The 19,959-nt window shown below is 31.8% G+C and overlaps 1 protein-coding gene across 2 annotated transcripts in view; it reads right to left on the bottom strand.

Annotated features, from left to right (window-relative positions):
• Nucleotides 1-14,474: 14,474 nt before the first annotated feature.
• Nucleotides 14,475-19,959, bottom strand: part of LOC106463945 (EF-hand domain-containing protein D2-like) — an 8,931-nt gene continuing 3,446 nt past the window's right edge. The window contains exons 2-4 of one of the 2 annotated variants that reach the window (XM_022391581.1): nucleotides 16,871-17,018; nucleotides 16,536-16,670; nucleotides 14,475-15,204 (exon numbers count right to left, since the gene is read on the bottom strand). In XM_022391581.1, the coding sequence (XP_022247289.1) occupies nucleotides 15,061-15,204; nucleotides 16,536-16,670; nucleotides 16,871-17,018 (427 nt within the window). In that variant the 3' untranslated portion in view covers nucleotides 14,475-15,060. The remainder of the gene's footprint in view (nucleotides 15,205-16,535; nucleotides 16,671-16,870; nucleotides 17,019-19,959) is intronic. The other variant, XM_013924034.2, reaches the window with a different exon arrangement.

Below are 19,959 nucleotides of genomic sequence, written 5' to 3'. Positions count from 1 at the left end.
CAAACACAACCAAGTGATCTGTACTAGAGAAACGTTTACCAAGTTAACCATATCCATACAAATATAACCAAGTGTTTTGTAACAGATTAACTTTTACGAAGTTTACCAGATTCATACAAATATAACCAAGTGTTTTGTAATAGAGAATTTTTACCAGATACATACAAATAAATCCAAGTTTTATGTAAAAGAGAAACGTTTACCAAGTTACCCCTATTCATACAAATATACCAAGTGTTTTGTAATAGAGAATGTTTTACCAAGTTAACCAGATTCAAACAAATATGACCAATTTTGTTGTAGTAGAGAAACTTGTACCAAGTTAACCATATTCTTAAAAATAAAACCAAGTGTTTTTTAATAGATTAACTTTTACCAAGTCAACCACATTCATACAAATATAATCAAGTGTCTTGTGAAAGAGAATATTTTACCAAATTAACCAGGCTCATACAAATATAACAAAGTGTTTTATAATAGAGAAACGTTTACCAAGTTATCCAGATTAATACAAATACAACCAAGTGTTTTTATAAAAGAAACTTTTTCTAAGTTAACCAGATTCAAGAAAAATATAACCAAGTGTTTTGTAATAGAGAAACTTTTTCCAAGTTAACCAGAACCATATAAAATATAACCAAGTATTTTGTAATAGAGAAACGTTTACAAAGTTAACCAGATTCATAAGAAATATAACCAAGTGTTTTGTGATAGAGAGAACTTTTTACCAAGGTAACAAGATTCAAACAAATATAACTAATTTTGTTGTGATAGAGAAACGATTACCAATTAACCAGATTCATATAAATACAACCAAGTGTTTTGTGATAGAGAGAACTTTTTACCAAGTTAACAAGATTCAAACAAATATAACTAATTTTGTTGTGATAGAGAAACGATTACCAATTTAACCAGATTCATATAAATACAACCAAGTGTTTTGTAATAGAGAAGTTTTTACCAGATACATACAAATACAACCATGTGTTTTGTAATAGAGAACTTATTACAAAGTTACCCAGATTCAAACAAATATAACCAATTTTGTGGTAATAGAGAAACTTTTACCAAGTTAACCACATATATATAAATATAACCATGTGTTTTGTAATAGAGAACTTATTACAAAGTTACCCAGATTCAAATAAATGTAACCAATTTTGTGGTAATAGAGAAACTTTTCCCAAGTTAACCAGATATATATAAATATAACCAAGTGATTTGTAATAGAGAAACTTTTACCAAATTGACCAGATTCATATAAATACGACCAAGTGTTTTGAAATAGATAAACTTTTACCAAGTGAACCAGACTCATACAAATATAACCAAGTGTTTTATAATAGAGAAACTTTTACCAAGTTAACCAGATTAATACAAATACAACCAAGTGTTTTGTAATAGAGAAACTTTTACGAAGTTAACCAGATTCATACAAATATAACCAAGTGCCTTGTAAAAGAGAATCCTTTACCAAATTAACCAGATTCAAACAAAAATAACCAAGTGTTTTGTAATAGAAACCATTTTACCAAGTTAACCAGATTCATACAAATACAACCAAGTGTTTTGTAAAATATTAACTTTTACCAACTTAACCAGATTCATACAAATATAACCAAGTGTTTTGTAAGAGAGAATCTTTTAACAACTTAACCAGGCTCATACAAATATAAAAAAGTGTTTTGTAATAGAGAAACTGTTGTCAAGTTAATCAGATTCAAACAAATATAACAAAGTGTTTTGTAATAGAGAAGTTTTTACAAAGTTAACCAGATTCATTAAAAATATAACTAATTTTGTTGTGATAGAGAAACTTTTACCAAGTTAACCAGATTCATACGAATACAACCAAGTGTTTTGTAATAGAGAATATTTTACCAGATACATACAAATAAATCCAAGTTTTTTGTAATAGAGAAACGTTTACCAAGTTACCCCTATTCTTACAAATATACCAATTTTTTTGAATAGAGAATTTTTTACCAAGTTAACCAGATTCAAACAAATATGACCAATTTTGTTGTAGTAGAGAATCTTGTACCAAGTTTACCATATTCTTAAAAAATAAAACAAAGTGTTTTGTTATAGAGAAACTTTTGTCAAGTTAATCAGATTCATACAAATATAACAAAGTATTTTGTAACAGAGAAACTTTTACAAAGTTAACCAGAATCATAAAAAATATAACCAAGTGTTTTGTGATAGAGAGAACTTTTTACCAAGTTAACCACATTCATACAAATATAACCAAGTGTTTGGTAATAGAGAAACTTTTTTAAGTTCATCAGATTCATACAAATATAACAAAGTGTTTGTAATTGAGAAACGTTTACAAAGTTAACCAGATCCATAAAAAATATAACCAAGTGTTTTGTGATAGATAGAACTTTTACCAAGTAAACCAGATTCAAACAAATATAACAAAGTGTTTTGTAACAGAGAAACTTTTACAAAGTTAACCAGATTCATAAGAAATATAACCAAGTGTTTTGTGATAGATAGAACTTTTACCAAGTTAACCAGATTCATACAAATTCAACCAAGGGTTTTGTAACAGATTAACTTTTAAGAAGTTAACCAGATTCATACAAATATAACCAAGTGTCTTGTAAAAGAGAATATTTTACCAAATTAACCAGATTCATACAAATATAACCAAGTGTCTTGTAAAAGAGAATCTTTTACCAACTTAACCAGGCTCATACAAATATAAACAAGTGTTTTGTAATAGAGAAAGTTTTACAAAGTTAACCAGATTTATAAGAAATATAACCAAGTGTTTTGTGATAGATAGAACTTTTACCAAGTTAACCAGATTAAAAAAAATATAATTAATTTTGTTGTGATAGAGAAACTTTTACCAAGTTAACCAGATTCATACAAATACAACCAAGTTTTTTGTAATAGAGAAACGTTTACCAAATTACCCCGATTCATAAAAATATACCAAGTGTTTTGTAATAGAGAACTTATTACAAAGTTACCCAGATTCAAACAAATATAACCAATTTTGTGGTAATAGAGAAACTTGTACCGAGTTAACCAGGTTTTTAAAAATATAACCAAGTGTTTTGTAATAGAAAAACTTTTACCAAGTTAACCAGATTCTTACAAATAGAACCATGTGTTTTGTAATAGAGAAACGTTTTACTAAATTGACCAGATTCATACAAATACAACCAAGTGTTTTGTAATAGAGAATCTTTTACCAAGTTAACCAGATTCGAACAAATATAACCAAGTGTTTTGTAACAGATGAACTTTAACGAAGTTAACCAGATTCATACAAATATAACCATGGATTCTGTAATATAGAATCTTTTACCAAGTTAACCACATTCATACGAATATAACAAAGTGTTTTGTTATAGAGAAACTTATGTCAAGTTAATCAGTTTAATACAAATATAACAAAGTGTTTTGTGATAGAGAGAACTTTTACCAAGTTAAACAGATTCAAACAAATATGACTAGTTTTGTTGTGATAGAGAAACTTTTACCAAGTTCATCAGATTCATACAAATACAACGAAGTGTTTTGTAATATATTAACTTTTACCAAGTTAACCAGATTTATAAAAATATAACCAAGTGTTTTGTAATAGAGAAACTTTTACCAAGTTAACCAGATCGTTACAAATATAACCAATTTTTTTCTAAAAGAGAATCCTTTACCAAATTAACAAGGCTCGTACAAATATAACCAAGTGTTTTGTAATAGAGAAACTTTTACCAAGTTAATCAGATTCATACAAATACAACTAAGAGTTTTGTAATAGAGAAACTTTATGAAGTTAATCATATTCATACAAATACAACCAAGCGTTTTAGTAATAGATAAACTTTTACCAAGTTATCCAGATTCCTACAAATACAACCAAGTGTTTTGTAAGAGAGAAACATTTACTTAGTTAACCATATTCATACAAATACAACCAAGTGTTTTGTAATTGAGATTTTTTACCAGATTCATTCAAATATAACCAAGTGTTTTTTTATTAGAGAAACTTTTACCAAGTTAACAAGATTCAAACAAATATAACCAATTATTTTGTAATCGAGAAACGTTTACCAAGTTAACCAAATTCATACAAATACAACTAAGTGTTTTGTAATAGAGAAACCTTTTCCAAGTTAACCAGATTCATATAAATATAACCAAGTGTGTTGTAATAGAGAAATGTTTACCAAATTAACCAGATTCAAACAAATATAACCAAGTGTGTTGTAATAGAGAAACTTTAAACAAGTTAGCCTTATTCATACAAATACAACCAAGCGTTTTGTAATAGAGAAACTATTACCAAGTTAACCAGATTCATACAAATACAACCAAGTGTTTTTTAATAGAGAAACGTTTACCAAGTTAATCAGATTCATATAAAAGTGTTTTGTAATAGAGAATTTTTACCAGATTCATTCAAACATAACGAAGTGTTTTTTAATAGAGAAACTTTTACCAAGTTAACAAGATTCAAACAAATATAACCAATTTTGTTGTAATAGAGAAACTATTACCAATTTAACCAAATTCATACAAATATAACCAAGTGTTTTGTAATAGAGAAACATTTTCCAAGTTAACCAGATTCATACAAATATAACCAAGTGTGTTGTAATAGAGAAATCTTTACCAAATTAACTAGATTCAAACAAATATAACCAAGCGATTGTATTGAAAGCTCAAGGCTAGATTTAAAGCGATTTGATATAAAATAATGAGGGAAAAGGTTTCGTTTGCTTATTTTCTGATATTCGTACAAAGCTACTCAAGGGCTATATTCACAACGCATTCCCTATTTTTGAATTGAAAGACAAAAGGGAAGACAGCTAGTCAACAGCACCCACCACCAGTTCTTGAGTTAGTCTTGTGTGAACGAACAGTGAGATTTGACCGTCACCCTTATAACGCACCCACGGCCCCAAATTTAGGGCCGAGGTAAAACTTACAAGTTATTAAAACTAAACTTTCCACTAATTCAGAAATGATTGAGTAATTTCATTTATAATTGCCAAGGCAAGATATAAATCACATGTATTAACATTAAATTTACCACTAATTCAGAAATAATTGAATGGTTTCATTCAACAATACACTTTCTAAATGCCAAGACAATGTATAAAGTTACAAGTACGTTTAAACCTAGCCACTCCACTAACTCAGTATAAATCTTTACTGTTTCGTCCAAAATTTCACTTTTAAGTCTTAATACCATAGTTGAATTAATGCTACCTTTGTAAATATATTGTCAGCTGACAAAAAAAGATGTAATTACGGTCAATTTTAATTAAACATTAGGTAAAATCATCTGTCTATTAAGAGTCCGATTTTATTAAAATAATTTTTCATTTTGTTGCTCTTTACTTAATTAAGATCAAACATTTTGTTATTAAGCGACAGTTAGTTTTGTAAACATGACACGCGTATATACAGGCTATTAGAACAGCCATTTTACAACTTATATTTAATTTTTTATACCATTTCGTTTCGTGTTCTTTAGCCAACCTCGGATGGCACTAGCTGTGAAAAAGTACAGATACACTTAGAAGGCTCTGAAAGAATTAATTTAGGCTTAATGTAGTAAGCGAAAGCATAATTAGTTTGAAATTAAAAACATCTATAGTTCTAGTAATACTCGGGAAGTAAATTACACATTAGGAGGAAATGTATAATGTTTTGCTATTGACAAGCATTTTACCATGTCAGTTAACTTAATTCAAAAATTGAAAACAAGATTTATTGATATTACTGCCATATTTATTTTCGAAAATTGCAGCTTGGTTGAAGCTATGAGTGGCTCTTTTCTTGGTGCTGTAGAATACTAATGTTGTTTTCCTTCAAAATTATATTCACAACTTGCTTGCAATTTTGTAAAGCTTCGACGATTGTGTTGTTTGTATTATGGATGCTTTGGAAAGTTGAATCGTTATTGATTTTTCAGATTCTATCTACATTTTTCAATCATTGTACACATTCTAACTTCTTCACTAGCCAACGAATCTCAAGTTCTAGATTAATAAGACAATTTATGTTGTGCTTCCTCTCCAAAGCTAAATTATTGTTGCGTTTTTCTTCACTCTAGATTTCTACTTAAATTAGTTTCTCTTTGCACGTAGTGCTTAGACGATGAAGAAGAAATGCTTTCATTAAAAGGTTTATCTTTGTGTAAATATTTTATAACAGAAATTTAGGCTTAACAAAATTATACAGGAGTGCTATTAAAAAATAGATTGAAAGTGAGACAAATATTTAAATATGCACTTCAAATTTATGTCTACGTACGGCTAAGGTAGAAAAACGGCGAAGCAAGGTACTGAATTAAGGCTACTGATTCCCCGCAGTGTTTAAAGTATGTGGCTTTTCTCTAAAACAAACAAATCAACGGTTATATTTGCTAAAGAATTAATAACAAAAATTCACTCTCTCTTTCAAGAAGTACTTTAATACATTTATAAATGAAAGTTTAGCAATTCAGTAGTTAGTGGATTAAGAATACACATGTTAGGTAGTAGCAATAAAAGCGACTCTCTATTTTATTTTCCTTGTTTACCACCTATTAGAGCTAGCTTCAGTCTCAACTGAACAAAAATATAAAAAGACTTTTGGGTGATATTATTCTCTGACTTAGTGTCGTTGTTTCTTTATGTGTTTCTTTTCTTTCGCCACTACGCGATGTAAAGGTAATATTAATAATAATAGCAACGTTATCGTTAAAACCGACTTGCATCTTTTCAGAGCATTGATTAATGATGGTAAACAATTAAGAAATACATATATATAATATAAAATCGTTAGATACGTGATACATTTTAAGAACAATAAGTTTTAGCATTATTGCTATACTATAATAATATTATTTTGTTTTGGCGAGACAAAAGATATTCAAAACACAATCCTAATCATCACCGAAAACATTAATACAGCATTTCATTAAAAATGAGATCTCGATTTTATAACAGTCGTGCGATAATGAACCTTGAAATAAAATATTGAACTACCACTATTTCAAGAATAATACTGAAAAGTGAAGATTCGAAGAAAATCTTTACTTCAAACATTGAAGGTCTTACCTTTCTAGTGTTTGCTATTTCACTGTGGCAGAATTATGTTTTAAACATAATCAGTTAAGTTTTCCCTCAGCACAACAGTATTTTAGTTGAATGGTTAAGCAAGTAGAGAAAGTCCTGTTTGAAGCCAGGGAGCAAACACAAATTAATGAATAATTCTAGAAAACAATGACGAAAATATGTTTTTCCAAACAGTACTTTATTCTTCTAGATTGTTAGGTAGAAAAAACGACATAAAATAATTATTACAGACTACCTGATTACTTGTAATTCATTTACAGTTGTTATTCTCATTATACATGACTCAAATCAATTCATTATTAATTAATTGTGATATCTATTACACATACTCGATTTCCCAACTGACTTTCGTCTATTAGAGATATTGAAATGGAAGTGGTTCGGCTGTTTTGTTATTTTTGGCATTTGAAAATCATTCTAGACTTGAACGTTTCAAGATGTCTACCAGATAACAGAAGCGTTATTGATATATATATATATATATATTATTATTATTATTTAAATATCAGAGAAGTTTATCATCGGCCACAGCGCTGGCCCTCCTGTCTTTAATTGAGAAGTCTTGTCAAAGCACGTTTGTCAATACTTTGTCCAGGAGAGTGTTTCCGTTCCTAATTCTTAACCACCGACCATAGGAAGGCAACCGGCTGGCAACAACCAATTTTTACTTTTCTATTGTATTATTATTGTTTATATAAATATTATCCCACCAGGTATTCAACGTGAGTAAGAATAATTTAATACTAGTACTTCTACGACTACTATACGTCCTCCAATGGGTCAGCGATAACTTTATTGACTTACAACGATAAAATACAATGTTCGAATCCCCGTGGTGGACAGAGCTTTGATAACTTATTGTGTACCTTTGCTCTAAAACAACAAAACACAAATACTAATACAAATACTTGAGTAGTTTACACTAGCCTTGACACAGGCTCTCCTCCATCCAACAGTCTCCTCAAGGTTCTTCTAGTAATAATGCCCAATTTACAGAGACACATGAGTGTATATATGCAGTATATAACAAAGAGCTCACATGAAAGAATATTGCTTCCCAGTCTAATATAGATATCTTGGTATTCCACGGTGTTGATTTAGGGTGGGGCTGTTTTCTTCAATTAAGATAGCTTCTTTTAGTTTACGTTTATTGGTGTTAGGTTCTTTGTTTAAAATTATACTGTGGTGTTTTGAGTTGCAATGGTGATAAACATGTGAGGGATTTTTATTATGTTCAGTGAATCTAATTAACAATTTTCTATCTGGTTCTCCGATGTAAAATTCTGGACAGTTATGGCATGTTATTTGATAAATGACGTTGGAATTGTGTGATTCTGTGTAATTTTTATTTAATAGTGATTTTAGTTTAGTGTCAGGTTTTTGGGTGAATTTGACGTCAACAGAAATCTTACGTTTGATGGCAAGTGTTTCTAAGTGTTGATTATTTTTGCAACATTTAGCCAGTATCCAATTTGCTGAAAGAAAAGATAGAAGAAAATAAAAGTTCAGTGGATTTCTTGAGCGATTCTCTACGTCCAAAATATATAATTTTTGAAAACAAAATAGATATTTAACAAAAGGGAGACTCTAACACATGGTACAGTGTTGTATTGCACGATAACTAGTGTCGATCTCTGCTTTTATATCCATACCATGAGTTGGGCTGCATTGACTAGTCCAGGTATATCTCTATACGAAATGCTGCCAATTTTCATTGTGTTTAACGTAATGCCAGCTGCCTGGATACAGTCAGTTTTTTGGTGTTGGTTCAGCAGCCTCTCTAGATTTTCTCTCACCTGGATCTTGCACCCTATTTGACATATTCAATCCTGACTTTTCCACTGATGCACACAAATAGAATTCATCCTTTATTCTGGTCATGACTGTTACTGGATGAGGCTCCTTTACTTCACTTTCTAGCTTGTAGCATATTTGAGAAGGTACAAGTCTCCACTCAGTTGTCTTTCTCAATAATCAATTTGTGTAGACTTTGTTATTCTGTGGTTATTGCAATACTCAGAAAAGTGGTAGAATTCTTAAGTGGAACTTTTCTGTCTGTAAATTTAAGTGTGAAGAGAGAGATGACTGTGTAAACCTGATAGCCAATATCCACCAAGCTTTGTCTCGTTGGATGGTCATTTTGTTATCTACAGTCCATAGCAGAGGCTTTTACTGGCTTCTTGCAGACACTCCACAACTCTTATTGGCATGTATGATATGTGTGTGACAAATATATCATAAATATATTTATACGGCGTCACGCCAGGACATTTCAGTGCATTGACAAGATCAACTTTATATATTTTGAAAAGGAAAGGACTTAGCAGGGTGAAGTAGAATTGATTTCAAAAATTTTATATCTCCATTTGTCAAATTTCAACTGACATCACCTAGTGTCCAGCATGGCCAATATACATCATATGAGAATGTACTAGATTTCCAGACACTTCGTATTTGTACTCCAAATGCCAATATTCACGGAACTATAGACATATTCGAGGTCAAATAGCTTAACGGTTCAGTGCTGTAATACCTACATACAATTGTAGGTGGTGTATGTACTGATTTGACAACTGAGATTTTGGATTTTTTGGTCTTGCCATTCGCACATTGATTGGCATATAATATTTCCCTCTCCTATAGGCCTTTGCACCAGTCTTCTTTGCTGTTACTTCTTCCACGAGCTTTATCCATACATTTCACATCGCTATTAATATATATATTCCTGAAGTTTGTGGTGGTCTTTGATGAGTTCAAGCAACATTACCATTGAGTAGTCTTTGAGGTCGTTCTCTATTTTTTCCTTCCATAAATGAGGAATTGATTCTACTATATCTTCCCTATAGATTTTGTTTTGATTTTGGAGTATTTTACACCATCTGAGTCTGATACAGAAATCCTCTTCATTCTTTTAAGAATTATGTCTAATTTATCCAGTGTTACTGGCTCTTCTGACCATGGGTGAGTTCTCTGATGAATGCTGTCATTCCCATCTTGGCTTGCTCGTCTCATAGAGGTCTGTTTGTTTTCTTGTAGCTGACGTCACCTTTTTCTTCATCAATTCTAAAACATTCGCCATTCGGCCATTACACCTGCTGTGGTTCTATCATTCATCCACTTTCTACTCTTTTGATAATGTTTGCCAGTTTCTAATAATGGTTTAATATACTGGGGTCTGCTGGATCATATTGTTGATATAAATTGTCCAATATTGTTTGCCTGCTTCTCTCTACCTTTTGCTGAAATTCTGGAGTGGTTTATTTACCCCTGTTCTCTTTTCCTTGATCTCACTTCTTTCTTTATTGCACATTTGGCTTTAATGTATGCTTTAGCCTCAGTCTTGTCTTTCAGATATGCTCCACTTCTACTGTCTCCCATTTCGGTATATTGTGACTACCACATTTACCTTTCTGACTCATTCGTTCTATTCTCAACGCCCTCCTAAATTTACTCACGATGGGTTTGGATTCTGCTCTATATTGTTAGCCTCTAGTCCGGATGGGTTTTTAAGATGGCTCGCTATTGGCAATATACATGAACATGAACTTATGGTCACTTCCGATTAAATACAATATCTTATATTTCAACTTAAGGAATTCAGCAGGTGTGAAAATAGTGGAGTCTATAGCTCTCTCTGATATTCTTGTGGGGGCATCATTATTGGCTATAATTCATTTGAAGGTTTGCAGTACCCCTCCACGATCTTCCACTCATATTTTGGTCACTGTCGAACCAGCTAGGGCTACAAGCGTTAAAGACGCCTGTAATGATAACTCTTGTGCCCAAATTCACGAGAGGATTCATCGAACTAGCTCATTTCCTTTCCTCTGTCAACTTTTTTAAATTTGCAATTTAAATAAATATTGCGGATCATATTAATTCAAAATTTGCCACTTTAAAGAACTTTTTAATTATTATTAACACCCTAGACGAGAATATAATTCATAATTTAGCCCCCCTCCCAAATGTTTTCTAGAAACTTGAGTGATTTTTCTTGGAAAATACATATTGATTGATTATTATATCTTTCCTCTGTTTCAGGGTGATGAGTGTTCCGCTAATGACTAGTGCACAGCAGTAAAAGAACTTGGTTGCTATTAGTTGGCTAACAGAAAGCAACGTGATATATCGGTAAGTCATATGGTCTTTATAACCGTATTGTTTTCACCATTGTTTGACAAGTGTATCTTGATGCAAACGACATAAAACTTTAAAGATTAATAAAGTAAATGGTTCACAAGCACTAGAGAGAGCATGTTACAGTAGTTTCTGTCGTACATAATACAAAGTTCCTTCTAAACGTACTCAAGTCTAAAGCATGATTGAAAGTCCAGTCTTTCGTGGATTATTATAGATAACTTACGTGATAAAGTTACAAAATGATTTTTTTAAATGTCTACCTATACTATCAAACAAAGCGCTAACGTTAAGGTGTTATACGATAGTCTTACATGAAAGGCTAAGAAGGTCCTTTTACATCTCTGGCAACTTAGATTTGATATAAAATTTTAAGTATCACTATTACGGCTACGTTTACAGATTTGAAGTTTAAAGGTTTTGATTTGTAGCTTTTAAAGAAAGGGTTTGTTTGTTTGTTTGTAATTAAGCACAAAGATACACAATGGACTATCTGTGCTCTGCCCTCCACGGGTATCGAAACCCGGATTCTAGCGTTGTAAGTCCGCAGACATACCGCTGTGCCACTGGGGGGGGGACTTATATGTGTACACATGTAGTTCTCCGTTCAACGGAGGTCGATCCTTCACAGTGGATAAAGCGCAGATCGCCATTGTGTAGCTTTGCGCTTAAACAAAAATAAAAATATTTATATTTATTTTGTAATATTAAACAGATTCAAACCCAACTTACCACCAGCTCAGAAATATCCAGAGCACAAACACATGCATCAATTACATATAAGTTGTTTAAAATTACGTTTCTCTTCTTAGGAAAATTTTGTGTTCGTTATCTTACACAGTCGTCATTTTAAAAATTATGAAATTTAGTTAAACAGATGACGTTAAATTTGAAGTTTCGTAACTTCTATACCTGAGATGGTATTACAATTGTAGCTAAAACATTCTACTGTTCTAGCAGTCTCGAATTTGGAGATAATAGAAAGTAGCTATTCAAACTTGCCGATTCCCAAGTCTTAGGATTCTTGTCAAAGTGAATAATGGGGATTGACTATCACTCTTATAAAACCACAGCCCAAAATTGCGAATCGCTGTTGTTGTTTTTTTACTTCATTAACAGGGGGTAGGAGGCTAAAAACAGAACGTCAGCTCATCAATACTAATTACTCCACTGTATTTGAATCCTTAGAATTTTCAAAGTTGAAAACTACTATTGTCTACTAACCCCGTCTTTCGTCTTCGTCAGAAGAACATTACGATTGAAAAGTTACCTTGTACTTGCTTTTAACATATATATTTTATATATTCACCCCCTTTTTTCAATAACTTTCCGCCTATATTCACCAAGAAAAAAAATTTCGCGCTTTCTTTGTGGGACAGCGATAATTCTTCCGATTTACAACGCTAGAATCATGGGTTCGATTCCCCTCGGTGAATACAGCAGATAGCCCGATGTGGCTTTGCTATAAGAAAACACATACTCTCTCTTTATCTATTAATGTAAAGTATGGATTTGAATTTCACGAAAATGAAAAATATATTTTTCCAATGAACAAACGTAATAGAGATGAATGCAAATATAACATTTTGAGGTATAAACATAATACCCCTTTTCAGTGGGCAAATATAATAAGAACTCCAACATCATAGTATAAGTTTTATCTTGGGTTATTTATAGGTTTGTAAATTAATTTTCATTTATTTTAGTCATCATCGAAACAGTAAATAAATAACTGTGATATTTTGATCGTAAGAAACCAATGCTACATCGTCAGCTGAGTATTTCGGAGGTGATCTAAAGTAAACAAGTAACTGTGATAATCTTGATCTAAAAAAGCCAAAAATACACTTTAAAAAGTTTCTTGTCATTTCTAGTTTCTGTCTGACCAGTTAAAGCTTATATTATAACCATGGGAGGTATAACTTGTTTTTAATTTTCTCTTTACGATAAAGTTAAAACTGATTTCTCGACAAAAAAAAAGTTTCTCGAATAGAAATACCACGAATAGTTGCAGTTTTGACCCAGTGAACTGTCCATGTGAAAGTATTCGACTGGTTTTACGAAGTTAGTGTGACAACAGAAAAAATCAGAGAATTTGGACATTGCAAAAATAATAAACAAAATCTTTATTTATTAAAAACACTGAAAACCGAGCATATCTCCACGTACGGCGACAAACAATCCTCAGTCCGAGTTATGTGACTGTTGTTAGTACTGAAGTTTTCCTTCCTACGAGATATATTAACTCAATACTAAATTGTTGATCTCACTTTGAAAAGGTCTTCTTTCCGCAGAACTGGTAGTGAAACCGATACAAAAAAGTACCTAGATTTCAAACATCAGCTTGGTTTATTTGTCCACCAGATAGCTTCACCTCGTGACATCTGATCCTTCGCTTTCAAAATCATTTGATATCATACTTCTACCATCAAAGGATAAATCATTTGTAACTAAATCAATCCAGGCTCCATGTATACTGAAATGTCCCTGCAGGCAGAGGACGTCATCTAACAAAAGGACAAAGTCTAAGGCGACTAGAATAAGATAATGTTAGAAACATTTGACCACGTCTTGTCGTCATGATAGTATAGAAACTAAAGTATCAATAATTTATAAAGGTATATCAATAAAGATTTTAGTGTAAATTCTATTTTAAGCCCAATCAACCATAAAGTCTGGATAAAATAGGCAAGAATATCATGACTAATGCTGCAATTGATTCAATTCTTAGTTTTCCTCTTAAAGTTCAACTGATTTGACGTTTGTAATTCATTCGACGATTAAGTTTTCTTTGTTATTGTTAAAGAATACACAACTGTATTAAATATTGTACAAGAGCTTCTACAATGGTAACGGATGTCATGGGGAAGAGTGCAAATTAATATAATGTATATTACATTATTAATGTATATTAGTACTAACCAGAACTCAACTGTTTCTTTCTCGGAAGCCAGTACCGGCAGTTCAATTCGAGTAGTACATGAAGAGGTATCGTTAACTTACAGAAAAACGTGATACTCTGTACTCTCTCATTAATATGCATATGCAATTTTTAATGTATGTGTACATCTTTTGACAGACAAATATGTAAATAAAGTAACAAAAAAAAAGAGGGGAAAAATGCATTATTGATGTTCAACATGTATATGTGTGTATATATACATATATACATAGTGTGTGTGTGTGTGTGTGTGTGTGTGTGTGTTGAGATAGAAATAGAGACAGTATACATATATACACACTATCAAAAGACAAAAACTATTAGTTTGTGTTTTATTTAGTTTGTAGATAGTAGTTTCATTGATTCGCGAAACACAACTCCATATCAAAATCCAAGCTATGTCTACATGCATATTTTTAATAAAGCCCTAACTCTTAATACACAAGCGATAGCCAATATAAATATTTTGTAAAGTACTACCAATTTCATTACAAATGATGCAAAGTTTAATATAACGTGTAGCTATTTTTTAAGATGAAGCATAAAGATGATTATACCTTTAATTGCCAATTAATCCTTAAGATTTTAAAAGAATAATGTTATAGAAAACAAATCAATGAGTATTTTTATTCACACTCTCCAACTTCAACAAATTGAAAATAATTTATTAAAAAATCCGTTTTAACAATGCCTCATTGAATAACCACTTCGTGTTTTTTTTCCTTTTGTTTCAATCTATGTTAATAAGCCTTACATTTTTTACTGTTAGATTTCTTAGACTCAAATTCATGATAAAACGCCCGCGTTTTATATCTTTCAAATACTCTAATTTTTTATAGTACTATATTTGATCACTAGATAGCATAGAACATTGAAAGACTGATCGTTTCATCACGCTTTCGCTTGACCAAAAAAGTTGGCCTTTTTTAGGAAGGCAGCTTTGCGTTGTTTCCTCTCTTCCTCTTCTCGAATTCGCTCTTTTTTTTCAGAGCGAATCTCTTCTTCAAATTTACTACCCCGTTTTTGTTCCTCGATCTGTAAAAAAAAAATTTCGTTGACATGTAAACATAGGCAATTACATGGCAGTATGAACCATTAGCTTGAGAAGTATTTAGTTTCAACACTAAACAACGTTTACAGTTTGTCTCTCTTGTGACGGATTTATTATTATTATTAGATATTTATTTTAATGTCAACTTTTGTTTAGATTAAGTTTATATTTAGAAATATGAATAGTTTATAGTGTTAAATATGTATTGCGAAACTCTCGCCTATTCTCTAAAGTTGTAGAAGATTCTCGAGTTTTTGTTTGTTTGAAGTTAAGCACAAAGCTATCTGTGCTCTGCCCACCACAGGTATCGAAACCCGATTTCTAGCGTTGTAAGTCCGCAGACATTCCGCTGTGCCACTGGGAGATGATTCTCGAGTGTAAGAATCAACAATATATGTGTGTACGTAAACGCCAATGTAGCTTTGTATTGTTACGTAATCTGAATTTTCGAGAAACTCTCTACACGCTTATAAATATAACAACGCGACGCGCCTAAAAACAATATCTATTATTGGGTTGCTGTAACTGGTGTGCTATAAACTTCGTAAGCTATGACTGTGATTAAGACTTATTAATCTGGAAACTTAAGATATTTGACCAGAAACGTTTATAAATTTCGAACATTACAAACCACTTAACTTCAGTGGATTCACATCGAACATCAGTACATTTACGAAAACATTACTAACGTCATTGGTGGAAACTCGACCTGTAATCGGCGTGTGATCAGCGAGAACTACAGGACTAGCTAGATCCTCGTTATGTGAATTATACCTACGTCAAGTTGGAATTAACTCGCTCATCGCGAACCCTCGATAAGATACCAAGGAAGTTCGAGACTTGAAAGAAGACTTTATATTACTTGTAAGTTTGTGAAACTTTTATATATATATCATTGTTTGTAATAACTATTTATAATAACTGTTATTGTAAATTGTGTTGTTGTTTGTATATTAAAACATATTTGTATTAAAAAAAAGAAACTGTGTGTATCAATCTTGTTAGCAAATATCATAAATTTGATACATATCGGCATTTATTAAACTACTAAATCTAAATTACAATTTAACTCAGTTTTAGGCTATTCGAAACTGTAATACGTAACTTAATAAACTGGGGGCTCGTTCAAGTATTTTTCCAACAAAAACACTGAAAAGTAAGTTTTTCTTCTTATTGCTGTTTACATATATATGAAAAGTGATTTTTTGAAACATAAATATAAATTAGTAAAACATTGTATCTTGAAATATATCTCATGTAAGAATGAAAGAGAAATTTCATTACACAAAACATTAATGTAATGCGTTCAACCTGCCTTAGCCTCAAAGAAGCTTTTGGCTCCTCCAACCCCCTCCTGATCAACGTCAATCTCGGTTAACTTGGCCAACTGATCTAGGCCGCTGTCTACAGTGAGGTCTCCAGCATTGGCCTTGCGAAAAATGAGTAGAAACTGAAAAAACATTTTACCAGTTCGGTTGAAACCAACTTTAGAAACAGTAACATCAGAGAACAAACTTTGAAACTGTCTTTTCTGTATCCTTATAAAAGTTATGTTTTTTCTCTAGCTTTTAAACTCTCTGAAACATCGTTATCATCTCAAGTTTATGAATCTTCTCTTATGTTTATCCCCTTCTAAACTTTTCAACTCACCTCTCTGAAACTGATCTTATTATCTTTATCTTCATCGACTTCTTGGATCATTTCTTTCAAAGCTAAATGCGTCTGCGGAGCTGCCAGTTTTTCCATCATCCTCTTCAGTTCCTGGAAATCAATAAATCCATCCGCTCCAACATCATACCTACATTTCACAAGTTCAATATTTCTTTAATTTCCTTGTGAAGCCACGGTTTACTCTTATAACAAAATAACTAATTAAAAACAACAACAATAAAACATTTCTTGCAAATTAAGATTCTTTAACTACTGGAGTGTGGCTTATATGACCACAGACAGTTTTATTTCGCTTATAACTAGATTTCGTATTACGTAATAATGCTGATACTTTTGTGTTCTTATACACTAATTTATGTTTAATAAATACATTACATAGGGTCTCACAAAACGCCCGTAAGACAAGCTGTATAGGGTATAACAGAACATTTATCGTGTTGTACATATATCCAAAAGTATGCCACTGACCATTGAGGTGTAACTTGCCCAAATATTACTAGACTACATTTCCCTCAAAAGATATACTCAAGGAAACAAGTTATATGAGGGACATATTTTCTTTCCGAAGCAGTGGCAACTTCTCAACTCAGTTGCCGTTAGTTTTTCAATGTTCGTAATTAAACTTATAGCTTTATGAAAATAAATGTTGAAGAATATTAGTCAAAAACTATTTTTAAATTATGTATCAGAAACACTGAGTCTCGGAGTATTATTACGAATTTTTCGTCACTTCAATATGTAAATGGCGGATAGTACTTAGGACGGCACCGTACGAACATTTTTCGAAACAAAATTATTTCCACCAATTAATCACTAGTGAAATTATCTCTAGCAAAAATCATAATATAGCATATGTTTCATCAACCACTGTTTTGATATTCCTCACCTTTTATAGAGTTGTACAAACTCCCAACGTATTGAATTACACGCTTTTATTGAAATAAGTCAGAGAATGTTACAATATATATTTCATAATACAACACACTTTCCAACGTCATACCTTCGGCCAAATACACCACGAATTTTGTTACAGCACAATAGCTTCTTAAAACATTCCATGAAAGCCCTTAGATACATAAAAGGTTCCCGAAAATAATTAATAAGAGAAATGCATTACTCTATTGTTACAGAACTCGTTAGAAATGGTTGGAGGGGGAGGAGAAGGGGCTTAGAAGAGATAAAAAAAATCGAAATATGAGACAAATCTTTAAGAAATTCTTATATAAAAATTAGACCTTTACACCCGTAAACAAGGGTACGTTATCACGATTTGTGGCACGTGTACAGATATGCACTATTCACATGCACGTGCTTCTGAGCACTTGAAGTGGGTTGCATTCCAGATCTTGACTACATGAAACAGAAGTCTTGCCCTACTTTCCCATACTGCTAGCGATTTTGTGAAGGAGGTAATAAAATCAGACTGTGATTGGATTTAAGAAGTTTGAATGCTTACTTTTTTGGCATAGTAGTTGTAAATGTGATAACAAAGATTTTCTTAATTCACTTTAAGTAGCTTTTTTCTTCTTCTGATATGCACAATAACCACCACCGGAATTAGAATTTTCAACCTGAATGGCACATTATACGATTGTGGGCTAAACGACCACGTCAGAGACTACTAAGATTCAGGTATAGCCATCTCTAATTTTGAAAGAAAAGGCAGCCTGCTATCAGCATTTGCCACCACAAAGGCTTTATCTGGCCCTTTTAACCGAATAATGGAATAACTGTCACTTATAAAAACACATTCATATACTAGAATATGTCATTATTTTATGTTCCATTTCATTTAGCGTCATTTAACATAAATTACTCTACAGATTATTTTTAGTTTAAACTTTTGTTTTTTTTAGTACATGTTAATTTATAGTTCACTAATTAAAGAAAGTGAAACAAAACATTACAATATATCCTTAAACATTCGTCCCTAATGTATGGCCTTCGGACACAAGCCTTATATCAACAATTATAACAGCGCAGGCCCAGAAAGTTTAATTGAATAAAAAAGTGATTCTGTGTTTTAATGAGTATGTGTGTGCGTTACAAAAGTTAGTTATTATATAATAACAGTATGTTAATTCTTGTTTCACCAAAAAATGGTGTTTCAACATCTCTCTTAATATCTTGTTAAAAAATATGTTTGCAGTTAACTAAGTACACAGCGCGAAACTATGATAGATAACCTTTCTATTTCTGTCGTTATTTACCACAAAATATACAGTAAACACAGGCCATTAATAAAACTGTAAAAATATCACAATCCACGAAAACAAACTCACTTGAGTGGATGACTTGTATTGTGGCCACTTCATTATTTATGGTTTTGTTCGATACTTAATTAGGGTAAGTGAAAAATCCAAAATCAGTTGAGGTTATGTCCGATTATTTCCAGTTTTCTAGATAACTTGTGCTTTAAACTTTATTTATTTATAAAATACATAAACCCTTCTCGATTCCATATTGTTGCGTCAGCGAGATCACGTGACTATTTTGACGCCACCTATTTTCTAGAAGTATCTTGTTCCTTCGTGAATGACATAGCATTTACTAGATATATATTTGTCTGGTATATATATATAAGACGCTCACAACGTGAGAGTAATGTAATGTGTGTGTAGACAGTGAGTAATTGATCTGCAGTCAGAGAGTATTATTGAGTACGTTCGTTGTTATAGCGTTTGTTTTAGCGCGATTGTTGAAATTAAGTGTATCGTAAAGTTGTATTCGGAAAGAATAAACCAGTTTTATTAAGAAAGGACTTGTGTCGCTAAAGTTTCGTCGGAACGAAGTTACGGAAAATCAACTAACAAACGGAGACGTAACAAATTGGTGTCAGAGAGTGGGGTGAAAAAAAAACAAAAAAATGGAAACGAGAAGCGGCAAATCAAACTACAGCTTAGCAGATTTGATGGCAGTAATACAAGAACAGCAAAAGAAACAAGACGAGAGACAACAGCAGTTGCAAGAAAACCTGCAACAGTGGCAGCTCGAACAACAAAATAAACAAGAAAAGAAACAAGAAGAGAAATTACAGCAGTGGTTGGGGGAAAAAGAAAAGAAACAAG

This window comes from Limulus polyphemus, unplaced genomic scaffold (genome assembly GCF_000517525.1).
Source record: "Limulus polyphemus unplaced genomic scaffold, Limulus_polyphemus-2.1.2 Scaffold1525, whole genome shotgun sequence".
NCBI lineage: Eukaryota > Metazoa > Arthropoda > Merostomata > Xiphosura > Limulidae > Limulus > Limulus polyphemus.
Note: the sequence above shows the minus strand (reverse complement) of the source record. Positions and strands in the feature narration are given on the sequence as shown.